The sequence below is a fragment of the Anomaloglossus baeobatrachus genome, chromosome 4 (genome assembly GCF_048569485.1).
Source record: "Anomaloglossus baeobatrachus isolate aAnoBae1 chromosome 4, aAnoBae1.hap1, whole genome shotgun sequence".
Taxonomy (NCBI): Eukaryota; Metazoa; Chordata; class Amphibia; order Anura; family Aromobatidae; genus Anomaloglossus; species Anomaloglossus baeobatrachus.
In genome coordinates this window covers 653,781,503-653,797,767 of record NC_134356.1, presented here as the reverse complement: position 1 = coordinate 653,797,767, position 16,265 = coordinate 653,781,503, and the positions used below count along the sequence as shown (strand labels likewise).

The 16,265-nt window shown below is 43.6% G+C and overlaps 1 protein-coding gene across 1 annotated transcript in view; it reads right to left on the bottom strand.

Annotated features, from left to right (window-relative positions):
* The window catches only part of COL5A3 (collagen type V alpha 3 chain), a 307,612-nt gene that overhangs the window by 27,647 nt on the left and 263,700 nt on the right, over positions 1–16,265 (bottom strand). The window contains exons 42-52 of the mRNA XM_075346486.1: positions 13,264–13,371; positions 13,121–13,174; positions 11,377–11,430; positions 11,138–11,245; positions 8,910–8,963; positions 8,776–8,829; positions 8,645–8,698; positions 8,395–8,448; positions 7,384–7,491; positions 7,021–7,074; positions 6,260–6,313 (exon numbers count right to left, since the gene is read on the bottom strand). Of these exons, the coding sequence (XP_075202601.1) occupies positions 6,260–6,313; positions 7,021–7,074; positions 7,384–7,491; positions 8,395–8,448; positions 8,645–8,698; positions 8,776–8,829; positions 8,910–8,963; positions 11,138–11,245; positions 11,377–11,430; positions 13,121–13,174; positions 13,264–13,371 (756 nt within the window). The remainder of the gene's footprint in view (positions 1–6,259; positions 6,314–7,020; positions 7,075–7,383; positions 7,492–8,394; positions 8,449–8,644; positions 8,699–8,775; positions 8,830–8,909; positions 8,964–11,137; positions 11,246–11,376; positions 11,431–13,120; positions 13,175–13,263; positions 13,372–16,265) is intronic.

Genomic DNA, 16,265 nt, shown 5'->3' with positions numbered 1-16,265 from the left:
CATTGTGATGCGACTGAGTCACTGATGCCGCCACAGAAGGGTGGTCAGGAATATGAACGGGGAAGAGAGTGAATATTCATTTTTTATTAACACAAGTTCCTATCTCTAACCCTGGCAGAAGGGTGGGTGGGATTATGGGCGGGGGAAGGGCGTGAATATTAATTTTCCATTAACTAGCCAGCATGCAACTATAAACGTCCAGGGCTTACAGCAACACTATGGGGCAACGTACACCAATAAAAGTTACATATCCTAAAAGGGCGGCCAGAGCCCTATTCAGAATACTATTAGTATGATTATCCACAACTAGGGTTTATTTTTGAAGTAGGGCTTATATTTTTAAGCATACTCCAAAAAGGTCAAAAAATCCAACTAGGACTTATTTTTGGGGTAAGTCTTATTTTCTGGGAAACAAGGTGGCTGAAAGCTTCTCCTGAAGACTACACTTTAAGCCCCCTTCACACGTCCGTGATACACGTGCGTGTTTGGTCCGTTTCCATATATACCGGAGACACGGCCAAACGTGCACCAATGTTAATCTATGATTGTGGTCACACGTGCATTATTTCATTATGTCCGTGTGTGCGTGTCCGTGATCCGTATGTGTTTGCGTTTTGCACGGATGCATGTCCGTTATCTGCACGGAGCACGCACACGTGGACACAATGAAAGTCTATGGGTATGTGCACACACGTTAGTAAACACGTATGCATCTACCTATAGTCCGTGTCCGTTTGGTGTTTTTATTTCTAGTGATGTCGGCCATTCTTTCTATTTCTGTGTATGTCGGTCAATCTCCGAGTCCGTCGGTCGGTCTCTCTGTCGGTCTCTCTGTCTGTCTGTCCCTCTCTCACAGTCTGTCGGTCAGTTTCCCCCCCTCTCTCATACTTACCGTTCCCCGATCACCGGCCCGGCTCTGCTCGGCATTCACACTGCTGCGGCGGCTTTTACTATTTTGAAAAAGCCGGCCGCTCATTAAACAATCTCCTATTCCCTGCTTTCCCCGCCCACCGGCGCCTATGATTGGTTACAGGGAGACACGCCCCCACACTGAGTGACAGGTGCCTCACTGCACCCAATCACAGCAGCCGGTGGGCGTGTCTATACTGTGCAGTAAAATAAATAAATAAATAATTAAAAAAAAACGGCGTGCGGTCCCCCCCAATTTTAATGCCAGCCAGATAAAGCCATACGGCTGAAGGCTGGTATTCTCAGGATGGGGAGCCCCACGTTATGGGGAGCCCCCCAGCCTAACAATATCAGCCAACAGCCGCCCAGAATTGCCGCATACATTATATGCGACAGTTCTGGGGCTGTACCCGGCTCTTCCCAATTTGCCCTGGTGCTTTGGCAAATCGGGGTAATAAGGAGTTAATGGCAGCCCATAGCTGCCACTAAATCCTAGATTAATCATGTCAGGCGTCTCACCGAGATACCCTCCATGATTAATCTGTAAATTACAGTAAATAAACACACACACCAGAAAAAATCCTTTATTAGAAATAAAAAACACACACATATACCCTGGTTCACCACTTTAATCAGCCCGAAAAAGCCCTCCAAGTCCGGCGTCATCCAGGATGTTCCAGCGTCGCTTCCAGCTCTGCTGCATGGAGGTGACCGGAGCTGCAGCAGACACAGCCGCTCCTGTCACCTCCACGCAGCTAATGAAGACAGCCGCGCGATCAGCTGAGCTGTCACTGAGGTTACCCGCTGTTACTGGATCCAGTGACAGCGGGTAACCTCAGTGACAGCTCAGAGGATCGCGCTACTCACCTCATTTGCTGCGTGGAAGTGACCGGAGCGGCGGTGTCTTCTGCAGCTCCGGTCACCTCCATGCAGCAGCGCTGGATGCGACGCTGGAGCATCCTGGATTCCGGCGGACATGGAGGGCTTTTTGGGGCTGATTAAAGTGGTGAACCAGGGTATATGTGTGTGTTTTTTATTTCTAATAAAGGATTTTTTTCTGGTGTGTGTGTTTATTTACTGTAATTTACAGATTAATCATGGAGGGTGTCTCATAGACGCCTGACATGATTAATCTAGGACTATTGGCAGCTATGGGCTGCCAATAACTCCTTATTACCCCGATTTGCCAACGCACCAGGGCAAATCGGGAAGAGCCGGGTACAGCCCCAGAACTGTCGCATCTAATGTATGTGGCAATTCTGGGCGGCTGTTGGCTGATATTGTTAGGGTGGGGGGCTCCCCATAACGTGGGGCTCCCCATCCTGAGAATACCAGCCTTCAGCCGTATGGCTTTATCTGGCTGGCATTAAAATTGGGGGGGACCGCACGCCGTTTTTTTTTAATTATTTATTTATTTATTTTACTGCACAGTATAGACACGCCCACCGGCTGCTGTGATTGGGTGCAGTGAGACACCTGTCACTCAGCGTGGGGGCGTGTCTCACTGTAACCAATCATAGGCGCTGGTGGGCGGGGAAAGCAGGGAATAGGAGATTGTTTAATGAGCGGCCGGCTTTTTCAAAATAGTAAAAGCCGCCGCAGCAGTGTGAATGCCGTGCAGCGCCGCGCCGGGGATCGAGGAACGGTGAGTATGAGAGAGGGGGGGAAACTTCAGTCACTCGGGGGATTAGCGGTCACCGGTGAATCCTTCACAGGTGACCGCTAATCAGTACTCGACACAGACAGAGCCGCGATATGAGGATAAAGTCGGGTGAAGTTCACCCGAGTTCATTCTCATCGCGCAACTCTGTCTGCTGTCAGCCGACATTTATAAACGACATTGTGCATCACACACACGGACATTCCACGTACACAAACACGTTAATTCCACACGCACACACGGACATTCTACACACAAACACGGCTAGCATACGCAATTCACACAGATGCCACACGGACCATAAAAACGGACACAAAAACGGGACACGGACCCGAAAAAGGCCCGTAACACACGTGCGTGTTTTTCACGGACGTGTGAAGGGGGCCTCAAACACACATGCTTGGTTTAGCATGCATGACTTTTTTGAGTAAGTTGAATAATCTCTGCTATGAAATTTGGGAAGATTCTTATTTCTCATGAGAACAAATTATGGATCATGGGTATGACCCAATAAATTATTTAAAGTTGAACGATCCACAGAAATCTGCGGCATTTTATATATGTCTGATCGGCTTAAAGAGGACCTACAGTATATCACAAAAATGAGTACACCCCTCACATGGTTGCAAATATTTTATTAAATTTTTTCACGGGACAACACCGAGGATCGGACCCTTTGATACAATGTACAGTAGTCAGTGTGCATATGTATAACAGTGTAAATAACTCAACGCACAGCCATTAATGTCAAAACCGCTGCCAATAAAAGTGAGTACACCCTTAAATGAAAATTGCCAATCTATGCCCAAAGTGTCAATATTTTCTTGATTATTTATTATGAATATTATTCTGTATTGCAGACTATATGGGGCCCACTATTCTCTATTGAGGACTATGTGGGGCCATTATTCTGTATGGGGGGCTATGTGGTGTCCATTATTCTGTATGGAGGGCTATGTGGGGCCCGTTATTCTGTATGGGGGCTATGTGGGCCCATTATTCTGTATGGAGGGCTATGTGGGGCCCATTATTCTGTATGGGGGCTATGTGAGGTCCATTATTCTGTATGGAGGGCTATGTGGGGCCCATTATTCTGTATGGAGGGCTATGTGGGCCCATTATTCTGTATGGAGGGCTATGTGGGGCCCATTATTCTGTATGGAGGGCTATGTGGGGCCCATTATTCTGTATGAAGGGCTATGTGGGGTCCATTATTCTGTATGGAGGGCTATGTGGGGCCCATTATTCTGTATGGAGGGCTATGTGGGGCCCATTATTCTGTATGGAGGGCTATGTGGGGCCCATTATTCTGTATGGAGGGCTATGTGGGGCCCATTATTCTGTATGGAGGGCTATGTGGGGCCCATTATTCTGTATGGAGGGCTATGTGAGGCCTATTATTCTGTATGGAGAGCTATATGGGGCCCATTATTCTGTATGGAGGACTATGTGGGGCCCATTATTCTGTATGGAGGGCTATGTGGAGCCCATTATTCTGTATGGAGGGATATGTGGGGCCCATTATTCTGTATGGAGGACTATGTGGGGCCCATTATTCTGTATGGAGGGCTATGTGGGGCCCATTATTCTGTATGGAGGACTATGTGGGGCCCATTATTCTGTATGGAGGATTATGTGGGGCCCATTATTCTGTATGGAGGGCTATATGGGGCCCATTATTCTGTATGGAGGGCTATGTGGGGCCCATTATTCTGTATGGATATTTGGGGCCCATTATTCTTAATGGAGAACTATATGGGGTCCATTATTCTGTATGGAGGGTTATGTGGGGCCCATTATTCTGTATGGAGGACTATGTGGGGCCCATTATTCTGTATGGAGGGCTATGTGGGGCCCATTATTCTGTATGGATATTTGGGGCCCATTATTCTTAATGGAGAACTATATGGGGTCCATTATTCTGTATGGAGGGCTATGTGGGGCCCATTATTCTGTATGGAGGACTATGTGGGGCCCATTATTCTGTATGGAGGGCTATGTGGAGCACATTATTCTGTATGGAGGACTATGTGGGGCCCATTATTCTGTATGGAGGGCTATGTGGGGCCCATTATTCTGTATGGATATTTGGGGCCCATTATTCTTAATGGAGAACTATATGGGGTCCATTATTCTGTATGGAGGGTTATGTGGGGCCCATTATTCTGTATGGAGGTCTATGTGGGGCCCATTATTCTGTATGGAGGGCTATGTGGGGCCCATTATTCTGTATGGAGGTCTATGTGGGGCCCATTATTCTGTATGGAGAGCTACGTGGAGCCCATTATTCTGTATGGAGGGCTATGTAGAGCACATTATTCTGTATGGAGGGCTATATGTGGCACATTATTCTGTATGGAGGGCTATGTGGGACCCATTATTCTGTATGGAGGACTATTTGGGGCCCATTATTCTGTATGGAGGACTATTTAGGGCCCATCATTCTGTATGAAGTACTATTTGGGGCCTATTATTCTGTGTGGAGGACTATTTGGGGACCATTATTCTGTATGGAGGACTATGTGGGGCCCATTATTCTGTATAGAGGGCTATGTGGGGCCCATTATTCTGTATAGAGGGCTATATGAAGCCCATTATTCTGTATGGAGGGCTATGTGAGGCCCATTATAGTGCATGGAGGTCTACGTGGGGCCCATTATTCTGTATGGAGGACTATGTGGGGCCCATTATTCTGTATAGAGGGCTATGTGGGGCCCCTTATTCTGTATAGAGGGCTATATGACGCCCATTATTCTGTATGGAGGGCTATGTGAGGCCCATTATAGTGCATGGAGGTCTACGTGGAGCCCATTATTCTGTATGGAGGGCTATGTGGGGCCCATTATTCTGTATGGAGGATTATGTGGGGCCCATTATTCTGTATGGAGAGCTATGTGGGGCCCATTATTCTGTATGGAGGGCTACGTGGGGCCCATTATTCTGTATGGAGGGCTATGTGGGGCACATTATTCTGTATGGAGGGCTATGTGGAGCATATTTTTCTGTATGGAGGACTATGTGGTGCCAATTGTTCTGCATGGAGGACTATTTGGGGCCCACTATTCTGTATGGAGGTCTATTTAGGGCCCATCATTCTGTATGAAGGACTATTTGGGGCCCATTATTCTGTATGGAGGACTATTTGGGGACCATTATTCTGTATAGAGGACTATGTGGGCCCCATTATTCTGTATAGAGGGTTATATGACGCCCATTATTCTGTATGGAGGGCTATCTGGGGCCCATTATTCTGTATGGATGGCTATGTGGGGCCATTATTCTGTATGGATGGCTATGTGGTGCACATGATTCTGTATGGAGGACTATGTGGGGCACATTATTCTTTATGGAGGACTATGTGGGGCCTGTGACTAGGCTGGCCCATGACTTTGTACAAGTTTTTAACTTTGGTCCACTGTGTACTTGAGTTTGACATCCCTGCTGTAGATCCTGATGGTGTAAGTTTAATTCTGTAGAACCACAGGGGTTTTGGGTGTTATATGTGGAATATGGACTACTAAATATGGTTACAATATGTACCGTACTACAGACATACAATACAGACTATGGATTTGAGTTCTTCTTATGAGAAGACATTAAAAATAAACACTCAAATCACCTTAATAGGATAAATAAATGAATTACTGCTTACTATGTCTTAAAAAGCAATCCAATATGGCTGATACTCACTGGATTACCAGACTCTCCAGCATCTCCCTTTTCTCCTGGTACTCCATCAACTCCCTAAAAATAAGGTCAGTGTTAGTCAAAATATAAATTACTATACATTTATATATTTGTATACTCCTTTGTGGCCTCCCAATTAAAACTCTTGCACATCTTGAGTACATCGTTAACTACTACCCGATAAATCCATGGGTCCCACCACTACTCCAACGCCTTTGTCCTCTGCCACATCCTTCATTGGATCCCAATTCCCCAACAAATCCAGTTCAAACTACTAACAATGACCTTCAAGGCCATCCATAATCTGTCTCCTCCATATATCTCCAACTAGTCTCCCGATTCTCACAAGACCCCCTTCTCTCCTCCGCTCTCGTATGTTCGTCTCCCAATTGCCTGTCAGACTTCTCCTGAGTATCCCCTGTCCTCTGGAATTCTGTCTCCCAACACGTCAAATTATCACCAACATTCAGAATCTTCAGATGTAACCTAAAAGCTCAGCTCTTCAGGAACCATACAGCCTGCACTGACCTCGTTGCCACCTTTCCACCACCGGAACTACTGCAACCCCCCCAGCCTACTGTCTTCTTTCCCATTAACCAGTAGATTGTAAGCCAATGAGGACAGTGTCCTCTCCCCCTATCATTCAGTTACTGTTACTTTTTTATGTTAATTTTTATATGTATTGTGTATGTAAAACCTTTTAAACACATACAGCATCATGGAATTAATAATTTATACCAAGCAAAGATTCAATAACTTCTTACCGGAACTCCAGCTTCTCCACGTGGTCCAGGGTCTCCAGGAAAACCAATGGGACCCTACAATAAATTATTTTCTTAAGACTTTAATGACAAAAATCAAGGTTGTATCTGAGGTTTCATGTACATAAGCCAATTCTTCTTCACATAGGTTATTGCAATTTCTTTGCCGATTGTGGTCAGATGAAATAGATGTTGAGTAGTATCAATACAGTTGGATGGTCTGGTCTAGTCATTTAGACATAAAATTGCTTAAGGGAATAATGTGTGCACCACACCAGGCGGTCCTATAAAGGTCTTCATGATTACCACCCCACGTTCTATTAAGATACTGTCACAATCACTCTATGCTCCTCTGGGGCTTCTCACCATGTTTCCCTTTGTCCCATCTTCTCCCGGTCGTCCCTTCTTTCCAGGTGGTCCAGCTGATCCTGATGATCCTGATTCTCCCTTTTCACCACCATCACCTTTGCCTCCCTGGAAAAAAGATCACAACTTCTAATGAATATACCTAGTTTCTTGAAATGAGTTATATGATGTCTTCGGAAGTAACTATGAGAAGTAAAATTATTTTTATCATCAAAATTTTTACTACTCATCTTCTCCGATTTTTCGTCCATTATCTGGTCCTGTTATGAACTACCTCTAAATGACAGGGGTAATTACCGGATGTGAAGAAATGGTTTGATAATTGTAGGAATTGCAGGAGATGCCACAATGATTTGATATTTGTTGGCTCTTAACCAATGTATGAGTTATCCAATTCTATAGGCTGTAGATTCCTAGGATGACTATTATATTATGGGCTAAACTAGTCATCGATAAGGAGATGAGTTGAGATTGATTGGCTGTTAACCAAATTAGGAGTGATCCAACTATATAGACAGTAGATTACAAGGTTGACATATTATGCCCTGAACTGGTCATTGATGAGTAGGTGAGTTGAGATTGGTAGGCTCTTATGAGTGACCTAGCTATATAAACAGTATATTACAAGGGTGTCTATTATATTATGGGCTGAACTGGTCATCAATGAGGAGATGAGTTGAGATTAGTTGGCTCTTAACCAATTTATGAGTCATCCAACTCTATAGACCATAGATTACTAGGGTGACTATTATATTATGGGCTGAACTGGTCATCAATGAGGAAATGAGTTGAGATTGGTTGGCTCTTAACCAATGTATGAGTGATCTAACTCTATAGCTGTAGCCTGAACTGGTCATCAAGGAGGAGATGAGTTGAGATTGGTTGGCTCTTAACCAATGTATGAGTGATCCAACTCTATAGACTGTAGATTACTAGGGTGACTATTATATTATGGGCTGAACTGGTGATCGATGAAAATCTATGAATGGATTAACTATCTTCATGACTCACTGGAGGTCCCGATTCTCCTGGTTGTCCTGGATCTCCAGCTTCTCCAGCCTCTCCCTGTAAAAGTAGTATGACTTGTTAGGTAACAACTATGGTAAATATCATGTATGTCTAAACGATTGGTCAATTAAAATGCCAGTCCTTACAAAAATACTTCCAACTACTAATCTCTGCTGATTTTTTTTCTACAACAATTTTTCATGGATTGTTCTCAAAAGTCGAGAATTTTTTCCATTGCTAACCTCCAGCCTACCTTTTCTCCCACAGCTCCTGGCTGTCCTAGACCTCCCGGATTTCCTGAGGGACCCTAAAAAATGGAAAGAAGGTGGTCACAGCTGGACTAATTCAGTTTTGCATTTTTTAATATATCTTTAAAATACTTACATCACCACCACTGGGTCCCATAGGACCTCTTGGACCTCCCGTTCCAGGTGGACCCTGCAATAATAAATTAATGTTTAACCCATTATTAACTCATAAGACCGATTCACGGATAGTATTTGATCCATCCAATGTACCATTGGTCCAACATGGCCACTTTCTCCTTTCTCCCCTGGAGGTCCAGGCATACCCTAAAAAGAAATATTAAATGTATAATTGTATTGAATTGCATAATTTAAACCCTAAACCACTCATTTTTGGTGATGTATATTTACAAATTCAATAGAGTGAAGATGTTCTCTGGTTTGGACATGTCCTATTTAGAGTAGAAGCTGATGGTGGGGCCAAGGGATGTCTTTTTTTGCAAGGTAAATTAAGTATTGCATACACAGCAGGCTGTGTCCATTATTATCAATGGATCTAGAGCTAGGTGAGATACTAAGCCCATTTTGTCATTAACTAAGCCCCAGGTGGTTCAATGTAGTTATGCTATATGGTATATGATGTGATAGCCCTAGCATATGATGATTTGGATGACCATGTTCAGTAGACATACATGCCAGAGCAAAAATCCAAATGCCTTCCCCAACGCATAGTGGAGCAGGATTTTGCCACCCAGACCAGATGGACCTGATGTATTTTTCACCCTTTTTGTTGAGTCAGTTCCCCAGAAATATAGTTTCTCGAAACAAAAGGAGTCTACATGTAATGTCAAACAGATGGTACAAACCACTGTTGGGCTACCTTTTCCCATAGCAGCTCCACGGTCTGCTATTATTGCACATACGCTCTTGATTATGTCCATACTTACACTGACGAGGAAAAGGGTAACAATGTTTTGAATGTCAGGCTCCATATCTCGCCATCCACTACAGCTTTGAATGTGAGACGACCTTCATTTTATAGACAATCATCTTGGCTATCTTATACATAAATGTGACTTGCAGCTATTTGGCATATGATTAGTTATGCAGATTCTTGTCATGTCACTGCATTGTTACTGTTTTGCTCCTAAAAATCAAAGTTTTAATTTTTATTATTTTGTTACTATTTTGTAAATCAACCTTTGGCTTTCAGCACTGCCTAAATCCTTCTGGGCTCTCAATCAGATTCAAGCATGTCTCGACTGAAATCTGATCCCAGGTCTCTTCTTCACGTTCCTACTATTGGTGCATACTGGTTGGCTCACTTAGGTATGTATACAGCTTTTTCACCAACTCTACCCACAAGTGTTGGATTGGGTTGACATCTGGGGTTGTTGGGACAATCCAGCACCTCTACTTCATTGTCACTAAATCATTTCTTCACCAATGTTGATGTTTGCTTCGGGTCATTGTCCTACAGGAACACTATGTCATCCTTTTCATACCCATAGTACTCGAGTGTGTGAAGTAACTCAATCTTCTAGGATAATCACATTAAACTCAGCATTGAGACCACCATCAATCTTGGTCAAGTATCCAAAGCCTTTGGCTGTGAAACATTCCCATATCATCGGGCTTCCTCCACCAAACTTGACCGTTCCTTCAATTTCTGAATCCATTAGCCCCTTTTTCCCTTGTTTCTTCCAGACCTATTTGCACCTATCAGAGCCGTCTATTGACTTTTATCTCATTGCTCCAAATCACCCATTTCCAATCTTCTGCTGTCAACTTTGTACATTTTTGCAAACGTGAGCCAACACTTTTTATTTCAGTCATGGCATCTTCACCTTTTTCGAGCCATCATTCCAGACTTGTGTAATGTGCCACACACAGTGCTTCCATGGACGTCTGTGATCTCACTATTATGAAGCATACGAGCCGCCTCCACTTCCGTGTTTGTTGCACCAGAACTGATAGACCTTATGTTGAGCCGACTTGTTGACACCGATATTTTGCCTGGACGTACACCTCTTCGCTTCTGAATGGATGGACCGACTTCATATTGTATTCTTCGAACTGTCATGGCCTCAAATGATGCAGTTTGGCAATTTTCTTGGCAGAGAGACCGCTGTCGATGAGGTGGATGATGCTGTTTCTCTTTTCTTGGGAAATTTTCAGGGCTGCTCTTCGATTCTAACCAGTGACATTTTGCTTGGGACTCAACCTAATAACACACTGAACTCTGAGGGAATGTGAGAACAGGTTGTAATTTGTAGTATACAGGAAGAAAAGCTAAATCTTTGTTAATCAAATTTATGTATAAGATGATTGTATATAAAACGGAGGTAGTCTCACTTTCAAAGCTGTAGTGGATGGTGAAATATGGAGCCTGAAAGTCAAAAGTTCAAAACATTGTTACCCTTTTGCTCTTCAGTGTATGTCATACCAAACAGCACAGAGTTACATTTTCAAGAAATGAACAAAGTACAGGATTCACCTACCTGTAGTCCCCTTGGGCCTCCTACACCAGGAAACCCTCGTATACCTTCATCTCCCTTTTGTCCTTGCATGCCCGTTTGACCTCTCCGTCCGGGCTCTCCATCTTGTCCCTATACAAATCAAACAGCTGATGAATAAACCTTAATTTTCAGATATTTACATTCTGTAGAAAAAGATATGAATTAAGGAATAAAGTGCAGGCATCTTTGACATCGAGATGGATATGCAACATGAAACTTACTGCTTGACCAGGGTGTCCTATTGGACCTTGGATGCCAATGGCTCCTGGTGGACCCTAAACACAAAATATGAAGAGTCAGTTATATATATATAATGTTTATAGATTGCTAAATAATGTTCATTGTTTCTTTTTGTGCAGTTCCTTTAGGCCATTAACATTAGATAGCTGGCATCCGATCCTCCCATACAAATTATATGCATTGGGCTTGGATATCCTTTCAATGAAGAGAAAAGAGTAAGTAGTTTATCCCTCCTGAGTACAGTAGGATCAGGCATTGATATTTTACATGCCTCGTCCTTCTTTCTGTTGTAGAAGAATTGGAAGATACCCATACACATTAGAAAGTCAGCAATACTGTTTTTGGCGGATTGCGCATGTTTTCTCAATTGGAAGAGGAGAATAAGCCACTAATAGACTCCTTAGATGAGGCTCAAACAATATGTCTGATCCCGTTTTCTCTGAAATCCGCCAATGAATTTCAAACACCTTAGATGATTGTCCGGATCGGCTGAAATGTAAAGATCTAGAGCTGATCATAATCTTGTCACGGCCGGGGATAGAAGCTATACCAGTTGTATAGTACAATACAAAAGAAAGGGGAAAGGAATGTCCTTTTGCCTGGGAAAAGGGGAAGGGGTGACCTACTCCTGAAAACAACCTATAGCTCACCCTCACAAACACTATACAGATTCCACACTTGTTGCTGAGCAGGAATACCTCACCCTAGGCAAACCCTAATCTAAGGGTTAAGTAAGGATGGCAGGTATGAGCACTTTTCAACAGCACTAACGGTAAGGGAAACAATACAGGGGAAACACAAATGCTGCTATCTGAGGCCAGGTAGATAGCAAAGGTCAAACATTTATCTTAAGAGCAGCTACCAAGGCATCTCTGGAACAACAAAAGGAGTCAACCACTTCAGACAACAACCATCAAAAACTATAAACCGCATCCAAACTACCCCAGGGTGAGATTTATAAAGGAAGTCAGAGACTGACAACTGAGAGGAAACTCTGACAATTTCCCAGGTTCATAGCGTCCACTGCTGCAGACACAGGAAACTGTCAGATAACAACACGTGCTGCCAATCTGTGGGGTTTTCTAACACTCAAGTGGGCTTTACACGCTACGATATATCATACGATATGTCGTCGCGGTCACGTCGTGACGCTCATCCGGCGCCGTTTGACATATCGTAGCGTGTGACAGCTACGAGTGTCTCTTAACGAGCAAAAATACTCACCTTATCGTTGCTCGTTGACACGTTGCTCATTTTCTAAAAATCGCACGTCCTTCTCTGCGCTAGTTGTTCATCGTTCCCGGGGCAGCACACATCGTCCCGCTGGCAATGCGGCAGGAAGAAGGTGGGCGGGATGTTTACACCCCGCTCATCTCCGCCCCTCCGCTTCTATTGGCCGGCCGCTGTGTGACATCGCGGTGACACCAAACGTCCCTCCCCCTTCAGGAAGAGGATGTTCGCCGCCCACAGCGAGGTCGTTTGGAAGGTAAGTACGTGTGACGGGGGTTTACGACTTTGTGCGACACGGGCAACAAATTGCCCATATCGCACAAACGACGGGGGCGCATGTAAAGAAGCCTTCACTGCCACTGGATTGTCAGCTGGCCGTGACACCTCCATGACAGGCCGTGACACATCTGTGACAAATCTAATGTTTGTGTCCAGATTAAGTCCTACTTCTGTTGTGTGTCTCTTCTCTAGCCCTCATCCATCATTCATACTTACTTTGTCTCCCTTGTCCCCTTTACTTCCTTTCTGTCCTGGGCCGCCCACTTCTCCCTAAAAAAAAAAAGGAAAGTTCCAAACATATTATTAGATCCTTCTTTTTGTGAACAAAGGTATAATAAAAATAGTAAGTCAGATAATACCTTATCTCCATCATCTCCAGCAGGTCCTGCTGGCCCGGCAGGTCCTGGTGGTCCTACACCTCCCTGTGAGCCATCCTGACCGGCTCCACCGACAGGTCCTTTCTCGCCCTGTGTAGCCATACACAATGTTATGAATAACACTACCCAAAAAAAAAATATATTGAAGCATTAACATTGGGGTTAGAAAATTTAGGGTTAAGCTGCACCCAGTGGACAACACAAATGTGGCAAGCAGGAATCCGCCTATAAATGACTTAGCTGCTGGTTGCCATTCTGCAACTTTCCCATGTATTGTTAATCTTTTTATCTTTTTAGATATGGTGAGACAAACCTTTCTTCAAAGAACTAAAAAACTGGTATCAGTGTTCAGCACAAGTCTAACCCTATTGAAGATTCTTAAAGGGATTTTCCCACAATGTTAATGTTAATATACACTACAAAGCCAATCTAAAGTTATACCTTTTTGTTTTCATTCATCTCCTTTTGCTCCTTTGTGCATCCAGCTTTACAGAGCTAATGGGGCGCTCCTATTCTTATTTGATAAAACTACATTTCCCAGCAGCACCCTGCGTCTCCTTAGTGCTGCAGTTCCCTCACTCTACTTTCCTGTGTACTTACTGATAGTGTTGCCTAGATCTCGACATGGTCAATTTTTATTTATATGGATTAGGTGACCATTGAATCTAGTCACTATGAATATTGTAACTATTTGACCAATATTCATTACTGTTTACAAGCCCAATATTTTATTGGTACTTTATAAGGAGATTTTCCTCTCCCCTGTAAGTATAGCAGAGCTGACCATAGCATAGCATAGCTGGGCTGTGCTGCAACACGGCTGTCAGGCCAATGAGGATGCCATAAAGAGGTGTAGAGAATGTTTTATTAGGCAGGATAATAAGTACATCTTTTTTTCACTAATTAAACAGGGTCAGTAGGTGCAAATTCAGCTATAGCCTGGCTGTCAGACATTTTACTAGACAGGGTCATTAGGTACATCTGTTTTTCATGAATTAGGGTAAAAGTGCAGCTAGTATCAGCTGAGCTGCGCTACAACCTGACTGTCATAAATGTAATTAGACAGGCTCATAGGTGCTTCTGTTTTTCATGAATTAGACAGAGTAAAAATGCAGCTGGTGTCAGTGGGATATTCAGCCTATCGTAGATGGGCTGTGCTACAACCTGGCTGTCAGATATTTTATTTGATAGGGTCATAGGTCCTTCTCTTTTTCATGAATTAGACAGAGTAAAAATGCAGATGTATCAGTAGGATCTTATGAATAACATAGTTGAGCTGTGCTACAATCTAGCTGTCAGACATTTTACTAGACAGGGTCATTAGGTGCATCTGTTGTTCATGAAGTAGAGTAAAAATTCAGCTGATATCAGTGGGATGTTTGGCATAGCTGAGCTGTGCTACAACCTGTCAGATGTTTTATTAAACAGAGACAAAGATGCATCTGTTTTTCACGATTTAGACAGCGTCATTAGATATGTGCTATTGGTGGACTCTCCTGCATAGCTGAGCCATGCCACAACCTGTTTTGTTTTTGATGTTTCATTAGACAGGGTCATAAGGTGCATCTGTTTTTCACGATTTAGACAGCGTCATTAGATATATATTCATGTGCTATTGGTGGACTCTCCTGCATAGCTGAGCCATGCTACAACCTGTTTTTTTTTATGTTTCATTAGACAGGGTCATAAGGTGCACCTGTTTTTCATGAATTAGATAGAGTAAAAATGAAGATGTATCAGTGGGATCTTCTAAATAACATAGCTGAGCTGGGCTACAACTTGTCTGTCAGACATTTTATTAGACAGGGTCATAGGTGCTTCTGTTTTTCATGAATTAGGGTAAAAATGCAGCTGGTATCAGAGGTATCTTTGGCATAGCTGAGCTGTGCTACAACCTGACTGATGTTTTATTAGATAGGGTCGTAGATGCATCTGTTTTTCACGATTTAGACAGTCATCAGTTATGAAATCATCTGCTGTTACTTGGAAATTCTGCATAGATGAGCTGTGCAACCACCTGGCTGTCATGCATTTTATTAGACCGGGTCATTAGGTGCATCTGTTTTTCACGATTTAGGCTGGGTTATCAGTTATAAATTCAGCTGCTATTAGTTGGACCTTCTGCATGGCATAGCTGAGCTGTGCTACAACATGGCTGTCTGATGTTTCATTAGATAGGGTCATTAGGTGCATTTGCTTATGCTCAACCAACAGCATTAGTTACTGGAGAATGGTTCCAGTTGCAATAGTGTCTAAAGAGAGCCCTGGGGGATGATCAGGGGTGGTAGCTGCAGATCAGGGCAGATATAAGCATTGGTTGCATTGGAAAACATAATTGTGTGTGTACTAAAAACAAACTAAATTATGATTTTGGAAATAACAATGTAAATTGCAATATCTATTGATAACTGTAGACCAATAACTTCATAACATGACATCTGCATTTCATGGTCTTTATTGTTCAATGCATTAATAAGGAGACTGACCAGAATTAGAAAAACATGGCTGCTTTCTTATATTACAGCGACACTCCTGACTACAGGTGTCACAGGTGACAGACAGTCATGTGGTTCCTGGGCATAGAAGGTCACAGTGTTTGACTGCACAAAATGCTCCCTGACTTTCTATTGTTCCTGCTGTCAGTGTTCATTGGTATAGGTAGCTTTCCTGCTGGATCCATCTCTTCCCCTTTAGGACCTAGAAGGAGCTCGTCTTCCACACAGTTGCTGATCATCAGTATTCTCTTGGTGCTTAACCCCTTAACGACGATGGTGACATGGTGCTAAACGACCCATGACGTACTCAGTACGTCCTGGCGAAATCGCGGTCCCGGAGCCCCGGGGAGTGAAATTTGTTTACTTAAACGGTGGATTCGGGAAGGAGGGGACCTCTGCCTGACCTCAGGAGGGGTGGTGCCTCCTCCCCGAACCTACAGAGGCTGTGATTGGCTGACGAACGCCGCTCAGCCAATTACAGCCACTGTA